Source organism: Motacilla alba, chromosome 3 (genome assembly GCF_015832195.1).
Source record: "Motacilla alba alba isolate MOTALB_02 chromosome 3, Motacilla_alba_V1.0_pri, whole genome shotgun sequence".
Classification (NCBI taxonomy): Eukaryota; Metazoa; Chordata; class Aves; order Passeriformes; family Motacillidae; genus Motacilla; species Motacilla alba.
In genome coordinates, this window is record NC_052018.1 from 73,615,314 (window position 1) to 73,641,413 (window position 26,100).

Consider the following 26,100-nt stretch of genomic DNA (forward strand, 5'->3'; position numbering starts at 1 on the left):
AAATCATAAGCATTCTATGGAAGAAAGTAATCAGTATAACAGAGGGAATAATGAGGAAGCTGATTAGAATAAAGATACTGCTGTGATATAGCCCATTTGGGATTTCCTGTATGAAAAGATAAAAAGATGAAAGAAGAGGAAGAACAAAGACCAAGGGATAACAGTTCCTTGGAAGGGAAAGAAGGAAAAAAATAAAAAGTATGACCTTATAATATCTAATTCTCCTAGCAAGTATATACTAAATGGTAGTAATGTTGGTGACTCGTTTTTGGTCGTGTTAGAACATGGTTTGAATAAAATAAGGAACTGTGCTGTATGTCTGTTTTAACAAGTGCCAAGCCAAGTGATTTAGAAAAATGCTTCACTCCTCATACCTGCAATGGCATTTTGCAAAATTCTTGCCACATGCTGCTCAGTGATGGTTGGTTGGTTCTTTGCCCTCCTCCGTCTGAGAGGTGGCAGAACTTCATGCTGTCTTTTGTCAGCACCTTCAATCGTGGCACTGAGGCACTGTTCTGTGCAGGTGAGCCCCATGAGAAGAATGGGTAAGGAAAAAAAGCAAAGCATTCATTACAGAGGAAAAAAAAAAACCCAAAACAACAACAACAATAAAAACATTACTAAGATAATGTCATACAAGTCATACCACATACACACTTTAACTAAGCACTGTATGACCACCAGTCCTTCTTGTTCTATCTGCAGCTGGAGACATGTGACTATTCCTACACAGTTTGTCAGAGTAGGACCTCTTGCGACCTCTTCTGACAAGGTCAGCTTTGCAAGGTAAATATTGTTCTCAAATCTGCAAGTTACAGGAAAACTGTTGAAAGTGACACAATGAAAGCAAGGCTTGGGTCTTACTGAGACTATCAAATGTGTCGCACAGGACTGTGAACAAACACATGAATAATTTGCCCCTCTGCTCCTAGCAGGAGGTGGATTTGGCATTGCTCTAGTACTTCTAACACTCCTAAAGCTGGAGACTGGTACAGGAAAAGATAATCTGGCTGCAGTCTCAGTGGTGGACACAGCCACCCACACATGCTGTTGAGAAGAGACTACTTGACAAACAGACAACAGAGCAACTGGTTCCCACTCACCCAACTCCTATCCCAGCACAAAGACAAGTAGCATTCAAATTAGAGGTGCTAGCTTTTAAAGATATGCCACAGATTGAAAGGAGGATAACCATGGACAGATGGGCTTTGCATGCGATCTCTGCTTCATAGAGAATAATAAACCTTCCCTGACATTATATCAATCAAGAGTGTGGCACACGGTGATCTTGGGATACGTAGATGCTTCCTATTTCTGTGTAGGCAGCAGAAAAATTATGTCTCCTGTAGCATAGTCTCTACTGACTTCATCAGACTCTTGCTATCAGGGCTTCTTGTCCCCTACTGCATCACTACAGATTATGCATTCTCTTTGCTGCCTGCTAAGCAGCTACCTCTGAAGAAGCTGCAGCTGCCTGTCTTGGGAGCTTCAAATGCTGGCATTTCTTGGTAGCAACAGCACCACAGTCTTGAATTTCCATGGCCAAATGGGTTTTCATGTCCCATTCAAACCACATCCTGAGCCCTTCAAATGACTTTAGTAGGGAATGAACTACATCTTGACCTCACAAGACAGAACTCTGCCCTGCTTCCAAAGTGAGAATCAACAATTCAGTACAGGACAGCGAACTTGTGCAGTGAGATCCCAGTTGGGTCGGTTTCTGGAGAGCAAGATGAGTGCCAGTGCTCTGCCTGTGCCTGGCAGGAGGCACCACCAGCCAGGAGAGGAAGGGATAGAGTCACAAGCGCCACGTTCTTGCGAGGAAAGCGTTGTTATACCCGCGAGCGCTCTTCGCACCATATCCTCGCATCACTTTAATTTGCACGCGGCAGCATTAGGACGACCGGCTCGGCTCCGATCTCCGCAGCATCTCCGGGCACCGCTCCCAGCCGGAACGGGCGCTCTCACCCCGGCGGTCCGTGCCGGTTCGCCGGCCCCTGTCTCTGCCGGGAGAGGGCGGGCACCCCATCCCTTTTCGCTGCTGGGGCGGAGGACGAGGCGAAGGCAGCCCCCCGGGCAGAGGCAGGGATAGGGATGGGGCAGGCAGGAGCCGCCCCCGCGCGGGGCGGAGGGAGCGCTGGGTACTGGCTCCTCGCCCCGCGTATCCACCCGAGAGGTGGCCCCGGCACTGCCTGGAGCCGCAGCCGCTTCCCTTCGCTCCCGCCCTCCCTCTCTCCCTCCCCTGTCCCCACCTCTCCTCCAAAACCGCAGGAGTCGCTACGGCTCCGCTTCACTCTCTCCGGTGCCAGCGGCGGAGGGGGCGAGAGGACCTCAGCGCAGGCACGGCCCGGGGCGGGAGCAGCCCCGCATCGTTCCCGACGCCCCCCTGCCATGGCCGGTGTCGCGGCCCAGCGCTGACGATGCTGCTGGGCGCCCCACGGCCGGGCGGCTGGGATCGCGGCCGGGTGGGCGAGAGGCTGCAGGCGGCCCTCGCCGGCCTCCAGGAGCTCCAGGTGCTTCGGGAGAAGCAGCGGGAGCTGGTGCGGGCCGCCCTGGCCATGCCGCAGCGGCCGGCGGCGGGCGGAGAACAGCAGCCCCTGTCCGCCCACAGCAAGGAGCACCGTCTGGAGGTCACCCTCTCCGCCCTGAAGGAGCAGCTGGTAAGGGACCGCAGTGCACGGGACGCCCCGCTGCCCGGCTCCGTGAGCCCAGCCGCGGTGCCGAGCGCGGGCGGACGGAAGCGCCCCTGGGCTGTGTGTCAGACACCCGGCTCCCCTTCGGGAGCCGCCGGCGCCGTGCCGCCACCGAGGGCAGGCAGGGCGCTGCGGCCGCGGCCCCTGCGCTGCTCCCGCCGCGGCTCCTCCGCGGGCAGGGGCCAGCGGCCGGGCCGGGGGCGGTCGGGGCGAGCCCCGCCACAGCCGCTGTAGCGGGCGGACCCTGCCGCGGCTCAGGCGGGGCTCGCCCGGGCAGCCCGGAGCGGGCACTGCCGGCGGCGGGCGCCGTGCCAGCGGGAGCGCTGAGGAGAAGTTGTTAACCCGGCACCGCTCATTCATCGGAGCCGCGGAGTAGGTGATGATTAACTTCAGCAATACGGCGCTCAGCTCTCAATGGCAGCAGCCGTTTGCATAGGAGATCAAGAGACACGCGGGCTGAGATACACCTGCATAAACGCTCGGGGGTTTGGGTGGGTGTGTGCGCGCACACCTCTGCGCCTCCACCTGTGAGCGCGCACCGCTGTGTGCCCGCGCGGCTGTGCGCCAGTGGGAGCCCATCTGCCAGGAAACGCTTCGTGGGACGGGAGTACTTTGTTCTTTCCACGGATTGCGTGATCAAAAGGGAAGAATAACTGAATGCCAGACCTTGTATTTGAAGTGCTGCACCGGCCACTTACACAGTGTTTTTTTCTTGAAACTAAAAAACAATTCTGATTTGTAGGTGAACCGAGTTTCATAGCTGAGACAATAATCAAAGGGTAAAGGGCTTTAATCTCTAGTATAGGCAATTACACACTTCAGTAAACTCAGACTTAATTTAGAATCCTTTCCCTCGCTGTACTGGTGCAAGTCTTGGCCGTCAGTTGTCCATCAGGTGTGAAAACAGAAGGGTTATTCACTCCCCGTAGGCAGCTTTCTCAGGCAGCATCTCAGCTTAAAACGGGCTTTAACCTTCAGGGAAACCTAGCCACGACTGTGTGAAAACACAGCAGCGGGCATATCTTTAATGATTAAATTAAGAAAATACAAGACTCGTGGACAGCCGGCCACTTGATTACCCATCACTGATAATCTTAAGTAATGGCTCTACTTTTTTTTTAATTGAGAAAAAGAATTGGAGGCATTTATTGCCTGTTTGAGGCCATTGGGGTAACAGAATCACACAATGAGCTCTGATTGTAGTGATTGTACTTCTTTTCATGTCAGCTGTTGTGCTGTAATTACTCATTTGTCGTAATATTTTTCAAATAAAATATTAAAATAGAAGATTAATTTGTCAGGATTTTACTTGCACCTTGCAAGGCTTTCCAAGAACGTGGGAGAAACTAACCATTAAAATGGAAGGAAGAAGAGGCTGCCCTTTAATTGCTGCCCTTTGGAAATGCAGGAGTTGAGTGGACTCAAGAATAACTCTGCACACCTGCAGGGGGACGGATTTCACCAGTAGGTGCCAGTGCAATTATAGGAAACGTGTCTCTTGGGATGCCTAGGAGGGAAGTGCTCATAAAGCTTCAGAAGAATGACTCAGAAGTACATAAATACAGATACAGGTTTTTCAGCAAAAATACAGTTGTGCTTAAAGTAGTAATACAGAGCTCTTCTGATTGACCCATGGCTGCTGGAGGCTTTTCAAACTGTACTGTTCAGGCCTCCTGGTAGCTTTATTGGTTTTTCCCCCCTGCAAGTTGCAGATGTGTATCTGAGTAGAGGTGCAGACCTCAAATTTCCTTAATAGCAAAGTAAACCCAGTCGAAAACAGGCTTTTCACAGGCGTTTTAGAAGTAGTTCACAGATCTAGGATCTCAGTGACCACAGGCTGAAAACTTTCCCAGTGACTCATGAGCAGTGCATTGCACTTAAAACCCATGAAAGTTCTGTTCATGGTTGCAGGAAATGAAGTTAAAACCGAAAACAACAGAAAATGCAAAGCAGAGCGTTGCTCAAGGAGTGATATGTCTTCAGCAACAACAGCAACTGTTGTTGTTGGCCCATGGAGGGTACAGTATGTGATTGCTGCTCCATAAACTTTCTGATTGAGAAACTCATTAACAGTGTAAATGTAACTTTTCCATGCAGTGCACCTTGCTCCAGATTTCAAGGAGGACTGTAGTCCTGAGCTTTAGTGTGGTCATAGTTTAATTCGTAAAAAGTTTGGTTCTTACAACATAAAATGAGAAAGCTGTGTCAGCTGAAAGTGGCTCAAGACATCTTAGCAATGGAAACAAGGCAGAAAAAAAGTCAAGTCAGGCTTCTTCTATAATGGTAGGGTGAGAAACAGGAGAGCAGAGGCAGAAACCTTAAGGTTTCTGGGAATAATAGAGCAGAGCCACCACATGCCATAGGTACTACGTGTGGATGCCCTTCCAGAATCTCAGTCTCTTCCCTGACATTTACCAGAGACAGTGATCAGCTGGCCTTCTAGCACTCTGCTGTAGGCAGTGTGCTACCCCTGACAGTCATGCCCTTTTTTGCCCTAACCAGTGGCTCTTTTTGGTGGCCAAGGTCTTTTCTGGCAACTGCAAATTACTACAGCGCAGGTGGGGTCAATTCTGTAGCAGAAGAGGAGCAGAGTTAAGTGATGCCACCCACTATCAGAGATCCTGAAGGTGCTAAGCTTCTCTTAGCCAAACTTTAGCATGGTGACAAAGAGAAAAAAGAAGAGATGCAAATTCAGGCTAATGCAAAGAAAGAAATCTATGACTGCTGTCAGTGTAGGTGGATATTGAAGTCTCCGACATCCAGTATGTTCTCAGCTTTTTCCTCAGAGGACATATTTATAAATCTTATTTTATTTGAATTGATCATTTTGTTTTGCAAGCTTTCAGGTGGTTTATGATGTTATAAAAATGTGAGAAGGGACACATTATACTGAAGAGATAAAAACAAACACTTGGTACCCTGCATTTTACACAGATTTTTCCCCTTTCAATAATTTTAAATAGAAGAAAACATCTTTTAAACCAGTGAGGTTTTTTTTTTTTAATAACAAAATTTTGTCAGCTGAGAGAAAGAAGTCCTTCTGGAAGGAATTTACCTTGCTCTATTACAAGTGTCTGGCATAGATGATAGTAATTTCCCTCTGAAACTGGCTGCTTTGCACCATCAGTTACAAAAAGACCAATTTGTGGGCAAAACTAGAAAAGACTGCTATGTTTTGTGCATTCCAGAATGAAGTCAGATTAATAGAATTATAGGGTGCTAATCTATAACCAAGAAGTGTCAACACCTCCCCTTTGACCAAAGAGATTAGTAGTTGAGAAGAATAGTCAAGTATGACCAGTGGGTTTTGTGCCTTGATTTGGGGTGCCGGCTTGTGTTGGTGTAAAGGAACCTGCTTTTCAGAGAGTGTTCTTCCTTCTGAAAAATGGGTGGTATGAGGATACTCCAGATTTGCCTCCCGAAAACTGTAGTCCATTGATAACACATGTGATTGGGAAAGTTTGGTCCCACACTGTGCAGTGTCCTGAAGTCTTCACCGCTGCATTGCCCAAAGCAAACAGATGGTTTTAACTGCAAGGTTTTGTCACATGTAAAATTCATGTTGTGAATAGAGAAAGAGTGTATTTAGGGGTTACTGTTTTGAGTGCTGCCCAGTGTGGGTATTGGAGCGATAACAGCTTGAAACAGACACACCGGAATAGTCATTCTTACCCAAATGGTTTGAGGAATGCCTCTCTTCTTAGAGTGCAGAAGTAGTTAACTGAAAGATCAAAGCTGGGTCAGTGGCTGGAAACATGAAAACCCAATGGTGTGAGGCACCATAAAAGGGTTAAAAACGATGATGTAAATCATGTGTGTTGGTTAAAACGCTGTGAAAGCGCAGACAGAACCTGGAGGTATAATAAATAATGTTTGAATACCTGAGAGCCTTGTGGCCTCTCTGTCATTAATCAGAAACCACAGACTGAGGGATTGGCTGGCAAAACATTAATCATTAAGTAATTAATTCCGGCCATGGAAACAAAACTTTGTGATTTCCTGAGTAGGTGGGATTGAAGAAGGCATGGCATGGTTTTGCTTTTTTACCATGAAATAAAGAAGTACTGAGGAGGTCATACCTGCATCATTCAGATGGAATAGAAAATCTCCTTTATTATCCATTTCTTCCCTTGTTTTTTGTTTATGTGAAATGGGAAGAGGAAAATCAGTGAAAATCACTGTGGGTTTCCCTAGGAAGCAGTAATGAGCCTCTTGAGTTTAAACCTTTCTAGATGTGTGACTCTAACAAAACGGGGCTTTATTTCTTGTGTCTTATATGTTCCTCCAGTCCTCTTTAAAAGCATGCTAAAAATAGATTATTTTTTTTCTTCTCAGCAGCATCACCAGCCTCAAAAGTTCTCTTGTGAAACTCAGGGCATCTGTATTTTTTTTTCCTTACAATTTCTAGTAATTTACTGATTACATTAGGATCTTAGCTTTTTTTTTTTTTTTTTCTTTTAGTATTTATAGCTATGGAGAAACCTATGCAAATGTTTAAAGCTGAATAATTCACACAAAAGGAAGGAGGTAAAAACCTGTGCATACTGATCTTGATTTTCTGCATGTCATTTAATTTTAACATACTTTAATTGGTTCAAGGGATCTAGATTTTTATTTTTATATATTTGATGTTGGAAATGCTGCTAGAACTTCCACTTGTGTTTTTAAATATGAAATGTACACATAAGGAAGAATCTTCATAATACTTTTCTTACCATTACTGAGAGGAAACCCATCCCCTTGAGGGCTTTGAGCACATATTTACAACCAACTTCAAGAGACCACCTTTCTATAAAGTACTGTAGGATGGATGGTGAGGTGTGATATAATTAGAAGCTGCCTAAATAGTGACAGGGCTTTAGATAATTTGCCAGGTGCCACGTGAGAAGTTTGTGACAGAAACCAACTGTGATTCTTTGGCTGGTACCTCACGCCTGGCCATGTGCCTTGCCAAGCTGACGGCATAAATACTGGGGGAGCAACTGCAGGAGCTGTTACCTCAGATCAGCCTGGCCAGTGATTGCAGCAGGCAACAGATCTAGTTGCTGGCTTCTGAAGGATTATTTACCATTTATCTTAAATATAGTAATTTCCCCACCATATTCAAATATTCAAATTCCTTCTCCTTCCAGGAAATGGGTGGAGATATCTGTCCACAAGACAAGCAAGGAAAACCTGCAGTAAAATAGATGTCACAATTCTTGCATTGTATCCTTTCAACTATAAAGATGTGTCATCAAAGCTGAGGGTTTTACTGGAGTGGGCATGCTGCCTTTACTTGGTAGAGCAATAAGATACCTCAGCCACAGTGGTTTCCTTTCATCTGGCAGATCTTAAGAGTTCATGCAGATAATCCATAACATTTACATCCTCGTCTGCTCAGAGGCAGTGCATGGCAACGTGCAGTGCAATAAGAGTATGTTAATAAGTTAAAAGACTTCTGTTGCATTTAGAGATACAGTTCCTACCATAAGTATAACAAAAAAGCCAAAAGTTAAAGTAAGTATCTTCAGAATGAGTTTTGAGAACATGTTTAGCAGGGCAGAAGATGATATACAATAAGAAACAAAATGTTTTGTCCTTGTCCATTAGGTCAGTCTCGTTACAGAGAGCCAACTGCAACAGTCTCTACCTAAGGAAAACACTTCATGAGACTAGAATCTTGCTGGCACAGATGGCCTGAATTCATGTATTGCTGCTGAGATTCTAACTGTGATTATTCTTCATTTCCTCCTTCTTCCCTTGATTTAGTCTCGTTTGAGGAGACAGGATGTCGGCTTGAAAAGCCACCTGGATCAGCTAGACCAGCGAATAAGTGAGCTGAAATTGGACGTCAGTAAGACCTCCAGTGAATACTTGGATAGTGACAGCCGGCCCAGCTCAGGTAATGTGCACTTGGCTGTTTATTCCCAGGAGTATGGTGCCAGGAGAATTGAAGAGTGTCAACTGCTAAACAAAACTCTCTGTATTATTTGGTCAGAAACGGTGCCTCGTGGCTGAGGTGGATAATAGTCATCTGGCACAGAGTGGGCTCACAGAGCTGCTAGGAATTTTCCTGCAAAGTTGATTTAGTTGGAAAGTGCTCACTTGCTCAAGCAGTATTCTTTCTGGATTATTTAATTTTTTTTTAATGAACCTTGTGGAAGGAGAAGGAGACAGATTTACTTATTAATTACCTTGTGCAGTGTAGAATGACCATTGGTAAAATGGCTAGAGTACTTAAAAGAAGTGGAGACCAATATCAAAACTCTGCTTGAATCCAGGGAGGATTCTGAACCTCACTAGGGCTTTGAAAATCACTATTGCAGTTCTCCTGTCAAAAGAATTTATGTAGAAGCAAAACAGCACTATTAAAAGACACTGAGAAAAACTACCCCAACAGAGTAAAGCTCTCATGAACAGAAAGATACTGGGTATCAGGTTTCTGGTCTGATTCACAGAGAGAGCTGTACTTCAGACTTTTATAGCTAGGATGTCTGTCAAAACCGGTTTCTGTTATCTAGTCAGACACAATGAAAGTAGCTCTTTGAAACAGAATTTTTGCAAAGCCTCAAGTCTTCAGTGAGACAATGAGATTTTTTTTTTTTTAATACAACATACTGATTTGTAGCCTCGTACTTAAAGGGCATGTAAAAAGTGCATGATTCTGTTGTGTGTTTAAGTTCAGGAGTTGTGCACTTAGGCACAGTTCAAAAGAAAATATTCCTTCTCTTTTATAGAGAGGAATAATAAAATTTCCTATCTTGAATTTATACAAAGCCTTTTTTAATGCTTCCACAATTACTGGAAATTATCTCAATACCTGGAGAGAGAAGATAGTCTCCATTCTCTGTCCTTAGACATTCCAGCTATCATAAACTTGGCAGTTCTGATCACAGGCTAGTTTTGCTCTATCCAATCCACTCATCCAATCCGTGCTTGCATGCACCTAGTACAAGTTACAACAGTGTCAGAGGTCCCTGTCTTACACCAGTTGCATCATAATCCCCAAAGAGATTCCCCAGTGAAGAACTGGGCATGATGGTGCAGCACTTCATCCCATCCCACCCTCACAGCTAAGCAGGCATGTGTGTGCCAAGCTGGCTCAGGGCCTAAGTAAATATGCAGAAGCCCAGTAAAGGTTGGTTGAATTAGAGTATACCTCTGCTGATGTTACCTTAATAAATGATCATAAGTTTAGGCTTGTGGCACATAGCAAATGAAGATTTATTTTATCCTCTGCACTTTTCTTCTACAGAGCATGTTTAGTTGCTGTAAATACAAAATATCCTATTTATTTTTACTCTGCAGGATTCTATGACCTGAGTGATGGTGGTTCTTGCTCACTCTCCAATTCTTGCACCTCTGTGTACAGTGAGTCTATCTCCTCCTCCCACACCAGTCTCTTACCCAGCTCTCAACACCCTAGAGCGAGGCTCAGTGTGTTTGATTACCGACCCAAGTCTGCAGATGAAACTACTGTGCACACCACCAGCTTCCAGCAGCAGGGAGCCTATGGCAGCGATGGATGTCGGATTGCAGCTAGCAGAGATGTTTCTGGGACTCCTGCCAGGTCCAGACCAAGGCCAGTTTCCACAGGTAATTGATAGCAGAACTGGGTACTTCATTAAAGAGAAGGGCAGATTCCTGATTTTTACTCTTAGGACCTTGTTTAGACATGTGTAATTAATATATAGTTCTCATTTTCAATACAGCAAGTGAGAGTGGATCAAAACCACAGAGCCAAACTATTTACTGTCCCAGTTCCCCATGTCTCCATACTCCAGAAATTTTAAACAGTGACAAATACTAGAACGAATCAATAAAAAATATGTGGATGAGACAGTGACAAATACGAGGACCTATGCATTTAGAAATGGAAAAATACTCTACTGTATGAGATAAAATTGTAAAGACTATATATTTTTTTAAAGTTTCAGTATTTAAAATACCTTGTGTGAAAGTGCAGGGATGTATGAAAGATGTCAAGTAAACTCAAAATTCCCTATTTATACAAATTAATGTTGATTCACACAATGACTCTTTTTCATAATTAAAGGTGTACAGTTAGGGACAAGAAATGCCAAAAGTTAATTACCTACCTAGAGAGCAGTCATGAGCCTAAATGAGGATCAGACATGAATTTGCATCATACCTTCAATGAAATGGACAAGTCTATTAATATTCCAGATCTCTTGTTTACCTTCTGTAAAGTGACATTGTATCACTTCTCATCACAGATTCTTCCATAGCCTCAAAGCAATCTGGTGGTAGAGTGATCCAGCAAGATGTGTAGCAGTCCATTATAGAAACAGGGAAGCTATGGGGAATATAATTTCAAGTACTGTGCCACTCTGGAATCATTCCCACAGCTACTTGACCTGAGCTTAACTCACCTCTGGCTTGCTTGGAACAGAAACAAAGACCACCTATTCTATACTTAGGTGCGTAGACACACCTGAACGGATGACAGTAATTACAGCATAAAAGCAAAGTCTTCTCATGGCTTGTCAAAGGCCAGGGATGAAGCTGAGCTTAATGACCCATGGCTTCCATGTTCAGATTGTAGACATTTTGCTCTCTCAGAAACATGTTGTTGAGACTCCACGGGCTTTATGTTTGGCTTTTTTATATAGACTAGCACAAAAAGGGATAGCTGATATTGAGCAGGGGTGTGGGAGAGAGACTGCAGACCTCTTCAGCCCTTCTTCCTGGCTAAGGCCTCTTACTTCCTTCACAGTGAAAAACAAAAATAGTAGGGTAGTAGTGGGTATAGCCTTGAAGAAACAATTCTTATAAAGTTTACCACATTGCAGGAAGTGAAGCAATGTGAAGCAATATGTTTTACTTCAGAAAATTATCATTTGGAGAGGGGAAGAAATTTATCTTTTCCTCTCCTTAGAGGAAATTGCAAGTACAGACCAATTGCCTTTTCTTTCACTGGCAAGCAGAAAGCTTGCTGAGACATTGCAAGCACAACATGCTTTTGACTCTTTCCTGGTTTGTTTGCAAAAGAGTGCAGCATTACACACTGTCAACAATTTCATAAAGAATTTTCATTATGAAATTAGATTGTTAGGTTGTCATCCTAACCTTTGTTGTGGCAGGTCTGTGCATAGGTAGGACACTGCAGACCACACCAGAATTTTGCGGTCTTTTTTAAAAGCTTCCTCTCAGAGGATGTTAGTAGTCATCATGTGACTATTGACATAGTTTGTGAATGATGTTGTTGAAATGGGATGGTTGAGTTTCATGATGGCATGAAGTACCCATGAAATTGGTTAGCTGAGGATTTGTTGGCACTGAAGTCTGCATTGTAGTACAGAGAAATCCAAGCTAACTGGTTCCAGAATTCTTGCTCCCAAAGGTAACACAGCACTTAGTGTGTTGTGTTGAATGACATGTCTGGATGGAGCAACCTTTCTTCACACAAGAACACAGCCTCTCCTCTCTGTGCACAGGAGATGCTGCTGGGAGGAGGGTGATGCAGTCAAGAAGAGTAAATTACAGCACCCTTGACAATACTCCAGAATAGAAGAGATAGGAGTTGGTGTCTATGAATGTCATCTTCAGGGACTACACTTCCCATGTGCCTGAGTAGTTAGCCTTAGATTTATTCCTCTGTGAAAATAAAGATTCTTCAGTTCAATTCTTCTATGGCTTCTCTGCTAAGAAATAAAAATAATCCCTTGTTTTTGTCTAGTTGGGTTCCTGCTGGTCTGTGACATTTTAGGACTTTTTTGTATAGGCACAGATTTCCTTTCATCCAAGTAGCACAGTTTAAATTTCCTGCAAAGGTAAGAGTTTTATTACTGGCATTAAAAGGCATTCTAAATTCTGTTATGCTTAGGTGATAAAAGCTTTAAAGTAATTCATTGACCTTGGAAGACTGAAATTACTTTCTTTATCCATGCTACTGATTTTAGTAAAAGCTATCACATCTCTCTGATATAGCACTTCTAGCATGAGCCAGGTTGAATGTAATTGTCTGTGGTTTAATTAGGTTGTTTATTTTCATCCACCATATAGGTGACTTGGAAAGACTCATTCCAGCGGACACTAGATTTCAGAAAGAAATGGATCCCAAATCCATGTTGCCTCTGTGCCATAATGGAGACATGCACTTGCTCAGCATGGACCCCAAATTCCAAAATGACTTGGTCTCCAAGAACGGCATTGATGTGTATCCTTACCCAAGCCCCCTCCATGCAGTGGCTTTACAAAGTCCCCTTTTCTCCCTGGTGGGAACATCCCCAAAATCAGACTTCCAAGCTCCTCCCAGCAAACCTATGCCCAGTACAACAGGTCCCAGCTTGATTAAGACTAGGCCAACCACCGAGGTCAAGCCAGGGGGCTACATCAATAAATTACTGCAGCTGACAAGATGCAAAGGGAGCGGTCGGGCTGAGGCCAGTGAGTGGGTTTCACCGAAGAGCCAGCCAGCTGCAATGCACCAGAGACTCATTATAACCCCCAGCACCGGTGGAGTGAAAATTAACAGCAGCAGTAGCCAGCTGGAAAAACAGACGAGTTCTCTGGAGAGTAACAAAGCTGAAGGGAAGCTGTCAAGAGAGGTGCCAGAGGGGGAATGTGCCAAGCAGCAGGAGACCATGAGCTGTATGAATGAAGAGCAGTCATCCACTTGGCCTGACACAGAGCCATCAGCTGTAAATAGTTGTTATCCTGCCAAGTCAGCAGCAAGGGGCTCTCCTCTGGCAGAAGAAATGGAGAGCAGCATGGAGCATAGTTTGTCCTACTCACAGCTGTGTCAAGAGGACTCTAGCCCAGACACCTGGAATGCTAAAGCTGTCCAGCCCAAAAAACTGCCCATCAAAAGGTGTGGCAATGCCAAATTGGCTTACACTGGGGGCCATGAACGAGTGGCACGAGCTGAGTTTGTCCATGCTCAATTTGTCCCTGCAGAATCCCATCAAGTTCGGGTAAAGTTTGCCAGCTCCAAAACAAAGGCAGTGAAGATAAAGAGGAGGAACAGCGAAAAGGTCGTTCGGCCTGGGAAGCAAGCCTTCTGCATGGAGAAGGTGAGACAGTCTCATGGGGCCACCAAGCTGCCTGTTGAGTGGAATCAGCTCCAAAGACCACAAGGAATGAAGAGCCTCATGCGGAGACCTTCATATTCTGGTGACATGGCTGGCAGATCATGCTCAGAGTCGAGTCTGTTCCCAGTGCAGGTCAGGCTCCCCACTGTGCCGTCCAGGCCAGAGCTCTACGGAGCCTCCGCCAATACACTGTATTCCCTGGAAGCAGCTTGTGCAGACACAGCCAGCAGGAAGAAGCAGCGCAAGTGGCAGTCCACAGTGGAGATCTCTGCCAAGGCCCACCCGGCCAGCCTGTCTCACAGCTTTGGCCTGGGAGCGCCAAGGCAGCCAGCAAGGAGAGCCGGCGTCCTGCGCACTGTCAGCATGAGGGCTCGCTCCAAGGGTCAGCACCAGGGAGATTGTGCCAAAAGCGAGTCGGACCACTCAGAGTACTCTGCAGAGTGTGCTTCCCTCTTTCACTCCACCATCGCAGAGACCAGCGAAGGGGAGGTCAGTGATTTCACAACCAACCGATTTGGGGACAGTGAGTCCAGTGAAGACGATTGGGATGGCAGCAGTAACAGTAGCAGCCTTGCTCTTGACTATGATGAGGGGGATGAAAGTGAGCTGATTTGGCCTGAAGGTTCAGTCAGACAATCCGTGACTGTCCCAGCCTCTTCCAAGCCTCTTCCTCCAGTGCCCAAAATCTGTCGCATCAAAGCTTCAAAGGCACTAAAGAAGAAGATAAGGAGGTTCCAACCTGCCTCTCTGAAAGTCATGACCATGGTGTAAGGGAGAGCAAGCATCTATTTCTTACAGTGAGACATCCTGCTGGCTCTCATTTGCAAAATAAAAGGACTCATGTGCAGAGAAAAGGACTTCCTTAAAGGAGCTGTGGATAATCCCTGAGTCTGCACAAGGGATCTCATTTGTTAATGCCTGGACACAAATGCCACTGTATGTAATTCCTTCTTTTGCCATTTATTCTGTAAATATGAATCTCTGTGTATATTATGTGATGACTTTTTTAATTATCCAAAAGGGTCACCATGGTGAAAATGAAAACAACCTCTCCTGTAAGATTTTACAGGCAGGCCCTTGGTGGTTTTTTAACCATATGCGCCCACAGAATCAGTCCAGACATAAAGACTTGCTAAGAAGAAAGTGTACTTCCCTCTTGCAGTCTGAAGTCTGTATTAACCATCTAGCTGTTGTTGTGGTCATATGGAAAAGCTCTGTTTCTTACATAGTTTTATTTTATTTCAGATCAGCCATCCCATACCTTCTCCCAAACACTGGGAGGATGAGTCTGTTCTTCCATAAAAACATAGTATGCTTAATCAAGAAGGCAAGTGTATTTGTGAATGAGAACAAGACCTCAGTTTGCTTCCTTTTTTTTTTTCAAAATAGCATAGGGTTGTTTTTTTCAACCCGCCTCTTTATGATGTTCTGTGTTATTGTTCATTTGTTGAATGGAGGAAAGAACATGAGGGCCACATGCTACAGTGTGTGATTAGCTGGGACTGAGATAATAGCTTTGCCCCTGAAATTGCAAACTCAATAAATACTATTTAATGTACTGAAAATTGTGCTTGTCTGACTTTGATGTCTAAAGAAAATTATTCTGGTCTCTGATATGAAATAATTCTGTGTTTTTATGATCACTGTGCAGAGGGGTTCTTTTATATTTTCAGGGGATCACTGTAGCTCAGTCAGAACCAGAGTCCGCTCACCCTTTACCTCAGGAAAGCTTTTTCATCACCTGCTTCTAAATGAAAGAATTTGAAAATGGTATTTTTACTGAGGACAGGATAGTGTTTAACTGACTCACCTAAAGTGATGCAATTTTGTCAGAAGAAACTCTTAATTTAAAACATATATTTATGTATACATAATGTGTTTTGAATGCATTTAAGGGCACTGATGTGAAGCTTTATATCGGTGTCTAAATTGAAAAAGTCATTTTGTTACTTCTTCACAAAATGAATTTTTTGTGTTCAGACAAGCACTCCTAATTCTTTCCTCTGAGCACAGCAATCTGGAAGCTGAGCTGAAGTTCACCCTGAATTTACAAAAGAGCAGGTATTATTCTCCTACCCTATTTCAGTGCTCAGTCTGAGTACATTCCCGGCCTAGGAGATGTAGGCATTACCTCATTCAGCTGCCTGAACTGGATCTGAAACAAAAGCTAAGTGCTTTGCAGAAACTGGGTAAAAGAGTCATTGTTTACTCCAAAAATTCAGTAGCAAACAGAAATATTGAAAGACAACTTTCACCCAATGCCTTTTATTTGGAAGCTATTTTATGTTTTGAATCCACTCAATTTTCAAATAATTTGTGGAAAATGAGAAAAGTAAAATGTATGTAAAGTCATTTAATTAAAGTATTCTAACTAGCACATAACATTATCTTTACTATAACTAGGAAAACATTGCATTTTAGTCAGTGGAATATGTTTGAACATTTTTTCATTGTTCCAAGAGTATTGGACATTGTCACTCTGGTAGAATTAATTGGAGAAATTCACAGGTCTGGCAGTGGTTTCTTGTTCAGCATGTCTAGCAACAGAACAAACAAAATAGTGATTTATGCTTTGTTGACTTTCTACACCATGAAAGGATTCTTTTTTCCATTAACACAAAAGGTTTCATTTGGGGGAGTGTGTTAGAAGTTACATATGATCTTTTAATCCAGGGATTTTCTGTGTTGAGGTGGGGTTTATTGGTTAGATAGGAATTTTGAGGGTGTTTTTTTCATGAAGGAGGAAATTGTTCTTAAGTAGAAAAGTGCTCTGGGTAGGAGTGTTCTGAAACCTGGTAAAATGTGCCACCCAGTAGCTCCTTGCCTTTTTATCAGAGTAAGCTCAAACAATAAGTTTGTGGTCCCACAACTCAGTAAATCCTGCTTTAGGGCTGTTAATACTCCGTCAGAAATGTTGCCAGACACATGATGAAAGTGCTGATACAGAATGAACTCAGGCTGCCAATTCAAATAAAGAAAAATGACGAATTAATTTTGTACTGACAGGTTTTATGCCAGGTGAGGTATCATTGCCACTACGACTCACACTTTCTGCCAGGTCAGATACCTTCTCTCCTCCCAGAGCTAGCACAAACCCAACATAAAAGCATAAAGCTGGCCCAAACATCATCCTGTGCTTTGGCTAATTTGACAGAAACACGATTATGTGCCCACATTTGAGCCAGGGGAAACCTGTGGTGCTGGAGAACCCCAGCAATGTAGAGAACCTGCTGTAAGGTGTTGAGGCATTGCTATGTGCAGTGATGCTGCTGAACTGTGACTTTTTGCCGAGGGCAGAACAGGTGGTGCAGGACATTAGATATTCTCCCTAGCACTGCCCTTTGGAAACACTGCTTTCATCTGCTGGAGCAGAAACTGCATTGAGACCAGAGCTCTGGAGGAAAGAAGTAGGACCGTGGAAAACAGGGCAGGAGACTTGGGTGGCCAATAGTTCAGGTGCACTGACACAAAACCATGATAGTTCATGGTACTGTAGTGTGTTTTGTTGGCAAGGACACCAAGAATTTTGATAAGCACTGGGTACAAGTGTGATGCCTCTGTTTATGGGAGACTGGGCTAGCTCTGCTGACAGGACCCCCAAATACCTGCCACCTAAGCACACAGCTGAAACATACTTAAAACCAACAAATGTTAATAAATATGCCGATGTGCTATTCTTTTATGTGTATGTACTACACATTATAAAACTACCATAGAAATATATTTTAGCCTCATCATGAAAATAAGGGATGCCCAACCATAGGATGGTGGCCATACAAAATAGAAGTATTCACTGTTTGTTTTCCTTTTCAGGAGAAACCTACAAAACCTTTTTACATCACAACCTCTTGTACTATAAAGGCCCAAGAGAATGCAAAAAATGTCAGTTGGTGATACAATTAGAAGTCTAGCACCAAACCTGATAAACATTGGCAGTGAGAAGTTTAGCACTTTTACTGTGACTCGATTAGCAAGTGTATAGATCTAATGGCTGCTTCAGAGCAGCTTTATGCAGTTTCTGTTGCAGGAGCTAACATCTGTCATCATCACTCCAAGCTCTAGTGAAACAAAATCATCTACTGCTGAAATCTGTGTGCCAGATCAGCATTTTCCTTCTGTCCTAGGCAGACATTTACACTTCAGTGTAGGAGCAAATTGCTCCTAAACCACAAAGGAAAGAAAAGAAAGTAAAAAAAGATAATAGAAAGGGAATTACGGAAGCTTTAGGAGCAATTTGCAGAATAGATCATAATTATGATTTTAAAAACTTTTGTTAATCCTTTTATTGCACAAACAATTTTGGAACTGGATAATTACCAGTTTTCTTGGCCTTGACACAATCTTAGATTCTGAAGTACACATGCATTACCCAAACCATGGGATAGAGTCAGAGAACTGATGTTTTGTCAGAGATACCATCCTTCAGACCTTCATTTGCAATGACTTCTGGTCAGGGAGGGCACTGGGCAAAAGAAAGGCAGCGGTAAGTCTCAAAATCAGCTGTGGATGATTCTCATGATGATGAACTTGAGCCCAGTGGACATTTTAAGGCTATGCTGGAGTCTTTTGTGCTTTCTTCCCCATCCTGGTCTGAAGCTCTGAAGGTGAGAGCTGAAGGAGAGAGGTGCTCCAGGAGCTGCTGAAAGACAGGAGGTAGCAGCAGCTGTTTGGGGAGTGAGTTGTTGCCAACAGGATGAAGAAGGCTGAGCATGGCACCCAAGGGCTGAGGTGGTTCCAGCCCCACCAGCCTTTGTTAGGTTCTTTAAGATCCTCTTAGGGCTGTAACCCAGCCTCACCACTGCTCATGTGGCAGTGCTGTAATTGGGATGCTGCACTTGAAATACGGGCAAACACCAGCACCCAAAACCCACAACAGGCCCATCACTCATGAGATACAAGATGAGGGAGTCCAATCCAGAGTCCTTCCAGACTACCAAGTACAAAATCTCCAGTTAGGCAAAGAAGTGTGCAGTAAAATAAGGCATCTGTGACTGCTGTCTGACAGGGAACAAGACAACAGCCTGCCAGGGAAGGACTATCCTACTGCTGCTCTTCTGAAGCAATAGCAGTGGCTTTCATTTTCCGGCCCCTTTTGAGCCCTTCTCAATTCCACTGAGGCTGAAGGATTCACTCCAGCTGTGTCAGTGGAAGAGGGAAGCTCAGCTTTTAAGTACAGCCCCCCTGCCCTCCACACCATAGCAAAGCCTTTGCTCCTGCAGAGAGCTGTAGTTCCTATTGCTCCCCGACCACAAACTCAGTCCTCCTCACTGAGCATGCTCCCAAGGAAGCTGCCCTGACATGAGCAGCTGGAATGACCATGTGAAAGGAAGAACATCATTATTCTGGAAAACAAAGAGTCCTATATCTGAAACTTGCCTGTGAGGAACGTAAACATCCAATGACACCAATACAGAATCCAGGCAGTTTTTCCCGTATCATATATATATATTTAGCTGCTACTCTGTGCAGACTACTGTGACACATCAGCTACAGATGAAGAATGATCAACAGGAAAATGCTCGACTAAGACTTGATTTTTGGTATATATACTTATGTTTGAAGCCATCACAGTATGCCTGCATATATTGCAATGCAGAACATCAGCAGAATAACAGTTGAAATGAGCAGAAGTCCAGCCTTTATCAGTTCTATTAATTCTGTGTGTTGAGATAATAAAGCCTGGAGACTTTCATTAGCTAACACTGATTTTTTTTTTCCCCCCCCAAGCATTCTGGTGTTTGTCCTGTCTCAGCATTTGTTACTAGGGGTGGAGGGCATCAAATTCACCCATGACACAATTCCTGGGGTGTCACTAGAGCTACTCCACAGATTCATTTCTCCTCCTCATGCTGTTCTCAGGATGTCAGCAAGTGGGATGATTGGCATGACAGATGGAAAATAAGGACGATTTCAGAGTTCATTTTCATTCTTGAAAGTGCTGCGGTCTGTGGAAGTAACTGCTTATGGCTGTCTTGGCTGGGGAGAATATTGTTGCCGTGTCACATCTGTGTTAGTGATGAATCAGGGAAATGGTTAGGGCTTTGCACAGTGATGGAATTTCATGTTTATTCTGGTTTTCAAAACACAAACTGAAAGAGTATCAGCAGTCTGCTGATCCTGTAAAGCTACAAATCAAGAGGAGAAAGGCCACAGATCAAACTGACCAGGCAGGGTTAATCAGGCAATGTTGAATCCAAATTGTAGTCTTAAAAGCCCCAAATGAAGAATCTTAGTTCCAGTAGACTTGGGCAACTGGATCTGCTCAAAAGCTCTGTCAAATCATTCGGGATGCCTACTCTTCAGCCCAAGATGGATATGTCAGGCTAGCAAGTTGCTCTGAGGAAATATGCATTACAGCAAAAGTTCACTTCTACATTTACATGCAGTATTTTCTCTCCACTCCTGGTGTAACAAAAGTGATTTTAAAAAGCTAAAGGTTTTAACTCATGCAATGTGTTATTATGTTTAAGACCCCACCAAATTCTTCTACAATTTGCAAGATGGAATGATATGGATACACTGACTCTCTAGACAAAAAGACCTATGCTTCAGCAGGAATCCAGAAATTAAACTTTCACCCTGTAAGACAAGCTGTAGCATCAACAGTGAAGCTTTCCTTCAACACTGTCCTGACCACTGTAATGCCAAAACACAAATAAAATCTCAAATTTTCTAAGATTATTAGCTCATTCACTAATGAAAATCAAAAAGTTCATTCATGAAAAGTGTTTAACCACTGTCTGGCTGTGCAGAATTTGGCAGAAAATGCCAGTAATATGGGATTTTATGCATGTTCCCTTGTTTTTTACTTAACTTTCCCTAAAGAATACAAGGAAGAGAACCATAAATTCATTTTCTTGCTCTTTATTAGAAGGGTCATTTGACTTGACATACAGAACAGCAAGAGCAGAGGCAGTTGCAGTCAAGATGAAAATTGGTTGTGTCTTAAAAATGCAATGCACAAAGCCACTTTTTAACCTATTTGATGGCAAGAATGTGGAAAAAGTTAATGTCTAGGGCATACACAAAGTTTCCTATTCTGAGATCATTTGAGTTAAACAAATTCCTTATCTCTGATGCAATTTATGGCTACGTGAAGGGATATATGAAGATAAATTATTCCCAAAGGGAAGATTTTCCTGATTCTATACTAAGTGTGCTCACTAACTGTGTTGCTCAACATCCTCCTGTGCATAACCAAATCAGTGTCTGTTGTCTCCCTAGTATTTCTATTCCACTGTGCATTAGTGGATGTGCAAGGTGCTTATCAACCACACTGTGACCTCTGACTGCTGAGAATTTCACCTTGGCATGAACTCTCTATTCTTCATAAGGAGTGAGGTTTATGAAATTATTGCTTGAAATGGAAATTTGCCATACATCTTCTTAGTGCTAGAGGCACATGTAGATATTTGGGAAGAGGCAGTTCATGAAATGGATGGATGAGGCACATGGTGTGATTATGTCCACAATTGGAATCAAAGCAGAAAGGGTTTTTGGACTACTTGTCACTGACTCTGTATTTCCTAAAGAAAAAAGGTCACAAAACTGAAGAGGTACTAAGAATGAGATGTTGGTGATTGAAATTAATACTGTGACCATTCCCCTTTTTTGTTTTTATCACATCTGCTGAAGTTAATGTCTTTGGGGATGGTTCTGTTAAATATGTCTTTGGAGTGGGCTGAGTTTCTTGAAAATAATTTGGTGATTTTTTTGTTACACCAAGATGTTCAGGAAAGCTTCCTCTGGGCTTACCTTATTTATATCTCAAATCTGAATCATCTGAAATGTACATTTAACTATCTGTTAGAAATTTGTGACCCTTTTACTCCCTCCAACAAAAAAATGGGCTATGTTGCACATGTACAAATTACCTCTAATAAAATGGGTATTATTGCATAATGGCTTTTCTAGCTCTTCACACTACATTTAGATTCTATGATTTTGATTATGATTCATCCTGGGTCTTCTTTGTTTTCACTGGGGCACTGAAATTGATATAATGCTGGTATGCCTACAACCCCAGCTTTATAACCACTATTTATAGTGCACAGCCTGCTTCTAGAAGGTCAAAGAAAGGTAACTATGAATAGTAAGCCAAATGCCAGCAGGTCTAACTATGCTGTACCACACTATGAATTTACATTACAAGTTTTTAGAAGCTCACAAATCAAAAAAAGGCTGAAAACCCACATGTTGTCTCCTAGGTGCCCGAGATGAAGAGGGCTTCAGAATAAAACTACAAAACCAGAAATAACAATTCCAGGAGAGCTGAGATGAGAGGGAAACTATTTCAAAGTCTGATGTTAAGTTACTACAAATCAAGGGGAAAAGCTCTCCACAGATGGTGTTAAATAAATACAGAGGACTGACACAGGCTGCAAAATAGGCAGGGAGGGTGATAAAAAGGGACACTTTAAAGCTCTGTTATTATAGGAGGGTTAATAATTTTCCAGCACTGTGGTTAGCATATAATCACAGCAGCCTCCTACATTAAGTAATAGCATGTGGTTGTCAGGAAGGTGTGTGCACCATGGAAACATGCCAGGGCTAGGAGCCAAGTATCCCAAATGTGTTTGCATCATCTGCAGCCAAAGGCACTCTCCCAAGCCCAGCCTTTTGTGTCAGCTGTCCAGGGGTCGCCTTCCCTCTGGGCTGCTCCTGCACCCCAAACCCTCCACCCAGCCTTCATCGTCACCTCCCTGGCTGCCATGTGTCCTGTGCCTGCAGCCAAGAACTTTCCTCCAATTTCTTTTTTTTTTTTTTTTTTTCCAGAAGAACCATCAGGTTATAAAATTTAACCTCAGAGCATGCAGAGAACTTCTAATGAGAAAATGTCTGGCCGCCTCACCACAACGAGCCTGCAGAATTGTACTGTAATGGCTCATGGTCATTAGTATGGCTGTCTCTGGTACATGTAATTTGGGGACAGTGGATGTTAACTCACTAGAAAGCAAGGAAGCTACTGCAGAGAATGATCCAGCTGGGGCTAGAAATCAAAACCTAAAACAAACATGTCCTCCACTGTCCTTTTATTCAGGTGCAAACAAATGCTTCATGCAATGCAGCCACCACACATCTTGGGTGGCACATCTGGAGCTGTGTAATGCAGGGGAGAATGACCCCACTTAACACCATCCCTCAGTGTCCTCACTCACTGCATCAGTTCAGCTCCTTGAGATAGATATATGTGATCTTCCCTTTTACTAACTGGAGGAATATCAAGCCCTGTTTGGTTGGTATGAGCTGAAAGGTCCACAGACATCCATGAGAAAGAACAGAAACAAAACAGATCTGTTTTATACAACTCTTCTCTATACCATTACCTATAATTACATACTGTAACTCAAGAACTAATTTCACCCACTTTCCCCTTTAGACAATGCTTTCCCTGACTTTTCTGAGATGGCCACCACAGGCTCAGAGGTAAGAGTATGCCACGTGGAACCAGGCTCTATGCTTTCTGGTGTCTGTCTGTCCATCTCAACTTGTGCTAAGAAGCAGAGACATGACCTGCCGTTTCCTTTGTGACAGCAGACTTTGCTTCCTGTGCTGCTTCTCTCAACATTTGAGGTTGACACTGCCTGATTCTCTGATGCAGAATGCTATTTTTTTGCATATTCCAATACTAATTTGAGCCTAAATTGCACTGAATAAAATCACATTTTGTAATAAAATTCATTGTGATAATGTGGACTTCAACAAAGAGCCACTGTTTGTATTTCCCTATGGATTCAGATCACATCAGCTTTCCAGGTATAAGAAGGCCAAGTCTGTATGCAGTATAAAGTATACTCAGTATAAAGGCTCTACCATATATATATATAAAACTATTTACTGTGTATAGTGTAAGTATACAGACTTACACAAGACTAAAAGGAAAGCAGCTAGGACAATTACTGTCTTCACCAGACTTATATTGCTGAGAGGAATACAACAAATAAAGTGTCTATTGTAGTATATAATACAGTCATTGTATGTTTGGCCCGAGTAGCTGCACAATGCCACCGTCAGTTTTAATTGCTTTCACTTACTCAAATGCCCGTAGGAAAAGCGTCTTTTTCCTGTAAAGTTAAAGGTCTGTCTTAAAGATACAAAATCTCCTGTCTATGATTTACTTGGCTTCCATCAATAAAAGGCTGTGGATGATGATTGTGGTTTCCTTTAAATATCCATCTGAGAAGTTAGAAAACTATGTTTAAAAAAGCAAACAGATCATTAAATCTTCCCCAAAACAAACCTGATTTTTAAAGAGATTCAGAGCCAAAATTATCTCTGTGTTTTACACTCGCCTCTAGCATTTCAGTAAGTGTTTGTGAGTTCAAGCCAGATCGAACCAAATCTCTAGAAGAATAAACCACTTTTTCTGCAAAGTTTTTTCTATAAAGACTATAAAGTGAAGTTGTATGTTGCCAGGAATTTTCCTTCAATGAAAATTGTTCCATTATTTCATTAAAAGACCTTTTTTCTTTAAAAGTAACACTTTCCATGTCATTCAGAAAATAAAAAATCTTTATTATCTCATGTGTAGTCTGTGGCTTGTATTATGCAGGAGGTCAGACTAAATCCTTCTATAATCCTTTTGAGCTTTAGTCCATGAACTTTTTGTTTATTCTGTTTCCTATAAGGTATTTCCATTTTAAGGGAAGAGCAATGCTTAGATAAGAAAGCAGGTTTAAAAATTTCCCAGCAAGCTAGGGGAAGAAGTCTTTTCTAATGCCTTAAAGGCAAATAGCAATGGATTTAGGAAGGAATTTGTTACATCTGTCTAAAGGCATCTGAAATTTAGGAATCTGGACTAAACCAGTCTCCTAGGGACCTCATACTGCCAGCAGAGTGAACAGCACCGACGACGCCAGCAAGGAAATTACCTCATTCCAAACAAGGTCTCCCAGATAGGTGGGCTGAATTGTTTTTGGGAAGGACTGACTTTGAGAAGCCAGAATGACTCCGTTCAGCAGTACCTGACTTTTGAATAAGTAACATCAGATTAGACAAAGGTGATTTCTGAGGGTGTGGGTAGCTTCTCTTCATTGTATACGGCTGTCACTGAGCTATCTAAGGAGTTGTTAGAAGAAATGAAAGAGAATTAATATGGTTTGGGGGGGATTTTTATAAAGAAGCCACTTAGAGAGTGCTGGCAACGCTGGCAATGCTGTTTCAGGGTAGGCACAGCCATAAATGTACAGATGATACAAGTAAGGGCAAGTCATAGCACATGCACAATATAGAGCTGTGATGCTGTTGTAAATTATGTCCAAACCCTAGGTTAATGTAAGAATAAGAAATAAAACAGGAATTTATCAATCAAAAATTGTTATATTAAAAAATCCCTTGGACCTGTGCTTTTCTTTCTTCCTCTACTTTTGCAGAGATGAGGAAGTATTTTTTGCTCCAGAAGACACTATATCTTGAACAGACTTGCAAAAACTCAGTAATACCTAATAATGTCTGGAAAGTTGCAACATCTACCTTTTTAGACTTTAGCATGTAGCACTGTGTCCCTCTTTCTTTGGGCATTTAGTTACTGCTTTGCTCAATAATCTGTTTAAGAATCAAATCGGCCAGATTACCATTCCTGTGCACCTTATGTAGTCACTTAAATCAAATCAAAGGGAATTTGCACATAATGGGTTTTCAGAGGCTTTGATAAGCTCAGCTGATTTTTAAAATGGATATTTCTCATATGACTTTACACTGTTCCAAAACAAAAGGAATGGAAACTTACATTCTTTCCTTAGGGGAAAGAAGAAAAGAAAAAAATGCAAAACATTCTCTCTGAATGACTGTTAAATATCAGACATCCTTTAATTCAGGGTAAAAGAAGCAAAAATTAAAAAAAAAAAACTCAGATTTTGTTTTTTGTACAAAATCTAAGGCACGACCAATGCTTCATTCTCCATTTATATAAAACTGTTCAATGGAAAGAGAAAGTATGTCTTTGGTAGCCTGGATGTCTACTAGTCCCACAAATACTCTATCAACAGGAAAAGTACCTATTTTACAGGGACTCCCCACAAGTATGACTATTCTAATTCCTTCACATAACCTCTCTGTTTTCATACTGTTTGCAGTATGAAACTGCAGTTTTTCTGAATTACCATCTGTAATTTATCTCTGTAGATTTACCCAAACACATAGCTTCATGCAGTGAACTCAGATTTCCTATCACAAACATCCACGAGAAAAGTCGACTGTAAGCATGAAGTACTGTATCTCATTTCATTTGCTGATACTAAATGTGTAATTTGCAATAACGTTTACTCTGGCATGCACACATACTCCATTTTGAAGCCCGGTGATGTAATTTATAGTAAAAACAAAAAAGCAAACCTTGAAGAAAAGAAGTTTAAATGGGAGAAGCTTATGGG

General features: G+C 42.7%; 1 protein-coding gene across 1 annotated transcript; it reads left to right on the forward strand.

Annotated features, from left to right (window-relative positions):
* Window positions 1–1,696: 1,696 nt before the first annotated feature.
* Window positions 1,697–15,294, forward strand: DACT2 (dishevelled binding antagonist of beta catenin 2). Its single transcript, XM_038133345.1, is given in 5 exon segments — window positions 1,697–2,317; window positions 2,320–2,660; window positions 8,445–8,577; window positions 9,984–10,271; window positions 12,702–15,294. Coding segments are annotated over 5 exon segments (2,784 nt in total). The 5' UTR covers window positions 1,697–2,094; the 3' UTR covers window positions 14,501–15,294.
* The last annotated feature ends 10,806 nt before the right edge of the window (window positions 15,295–26,100 follow it).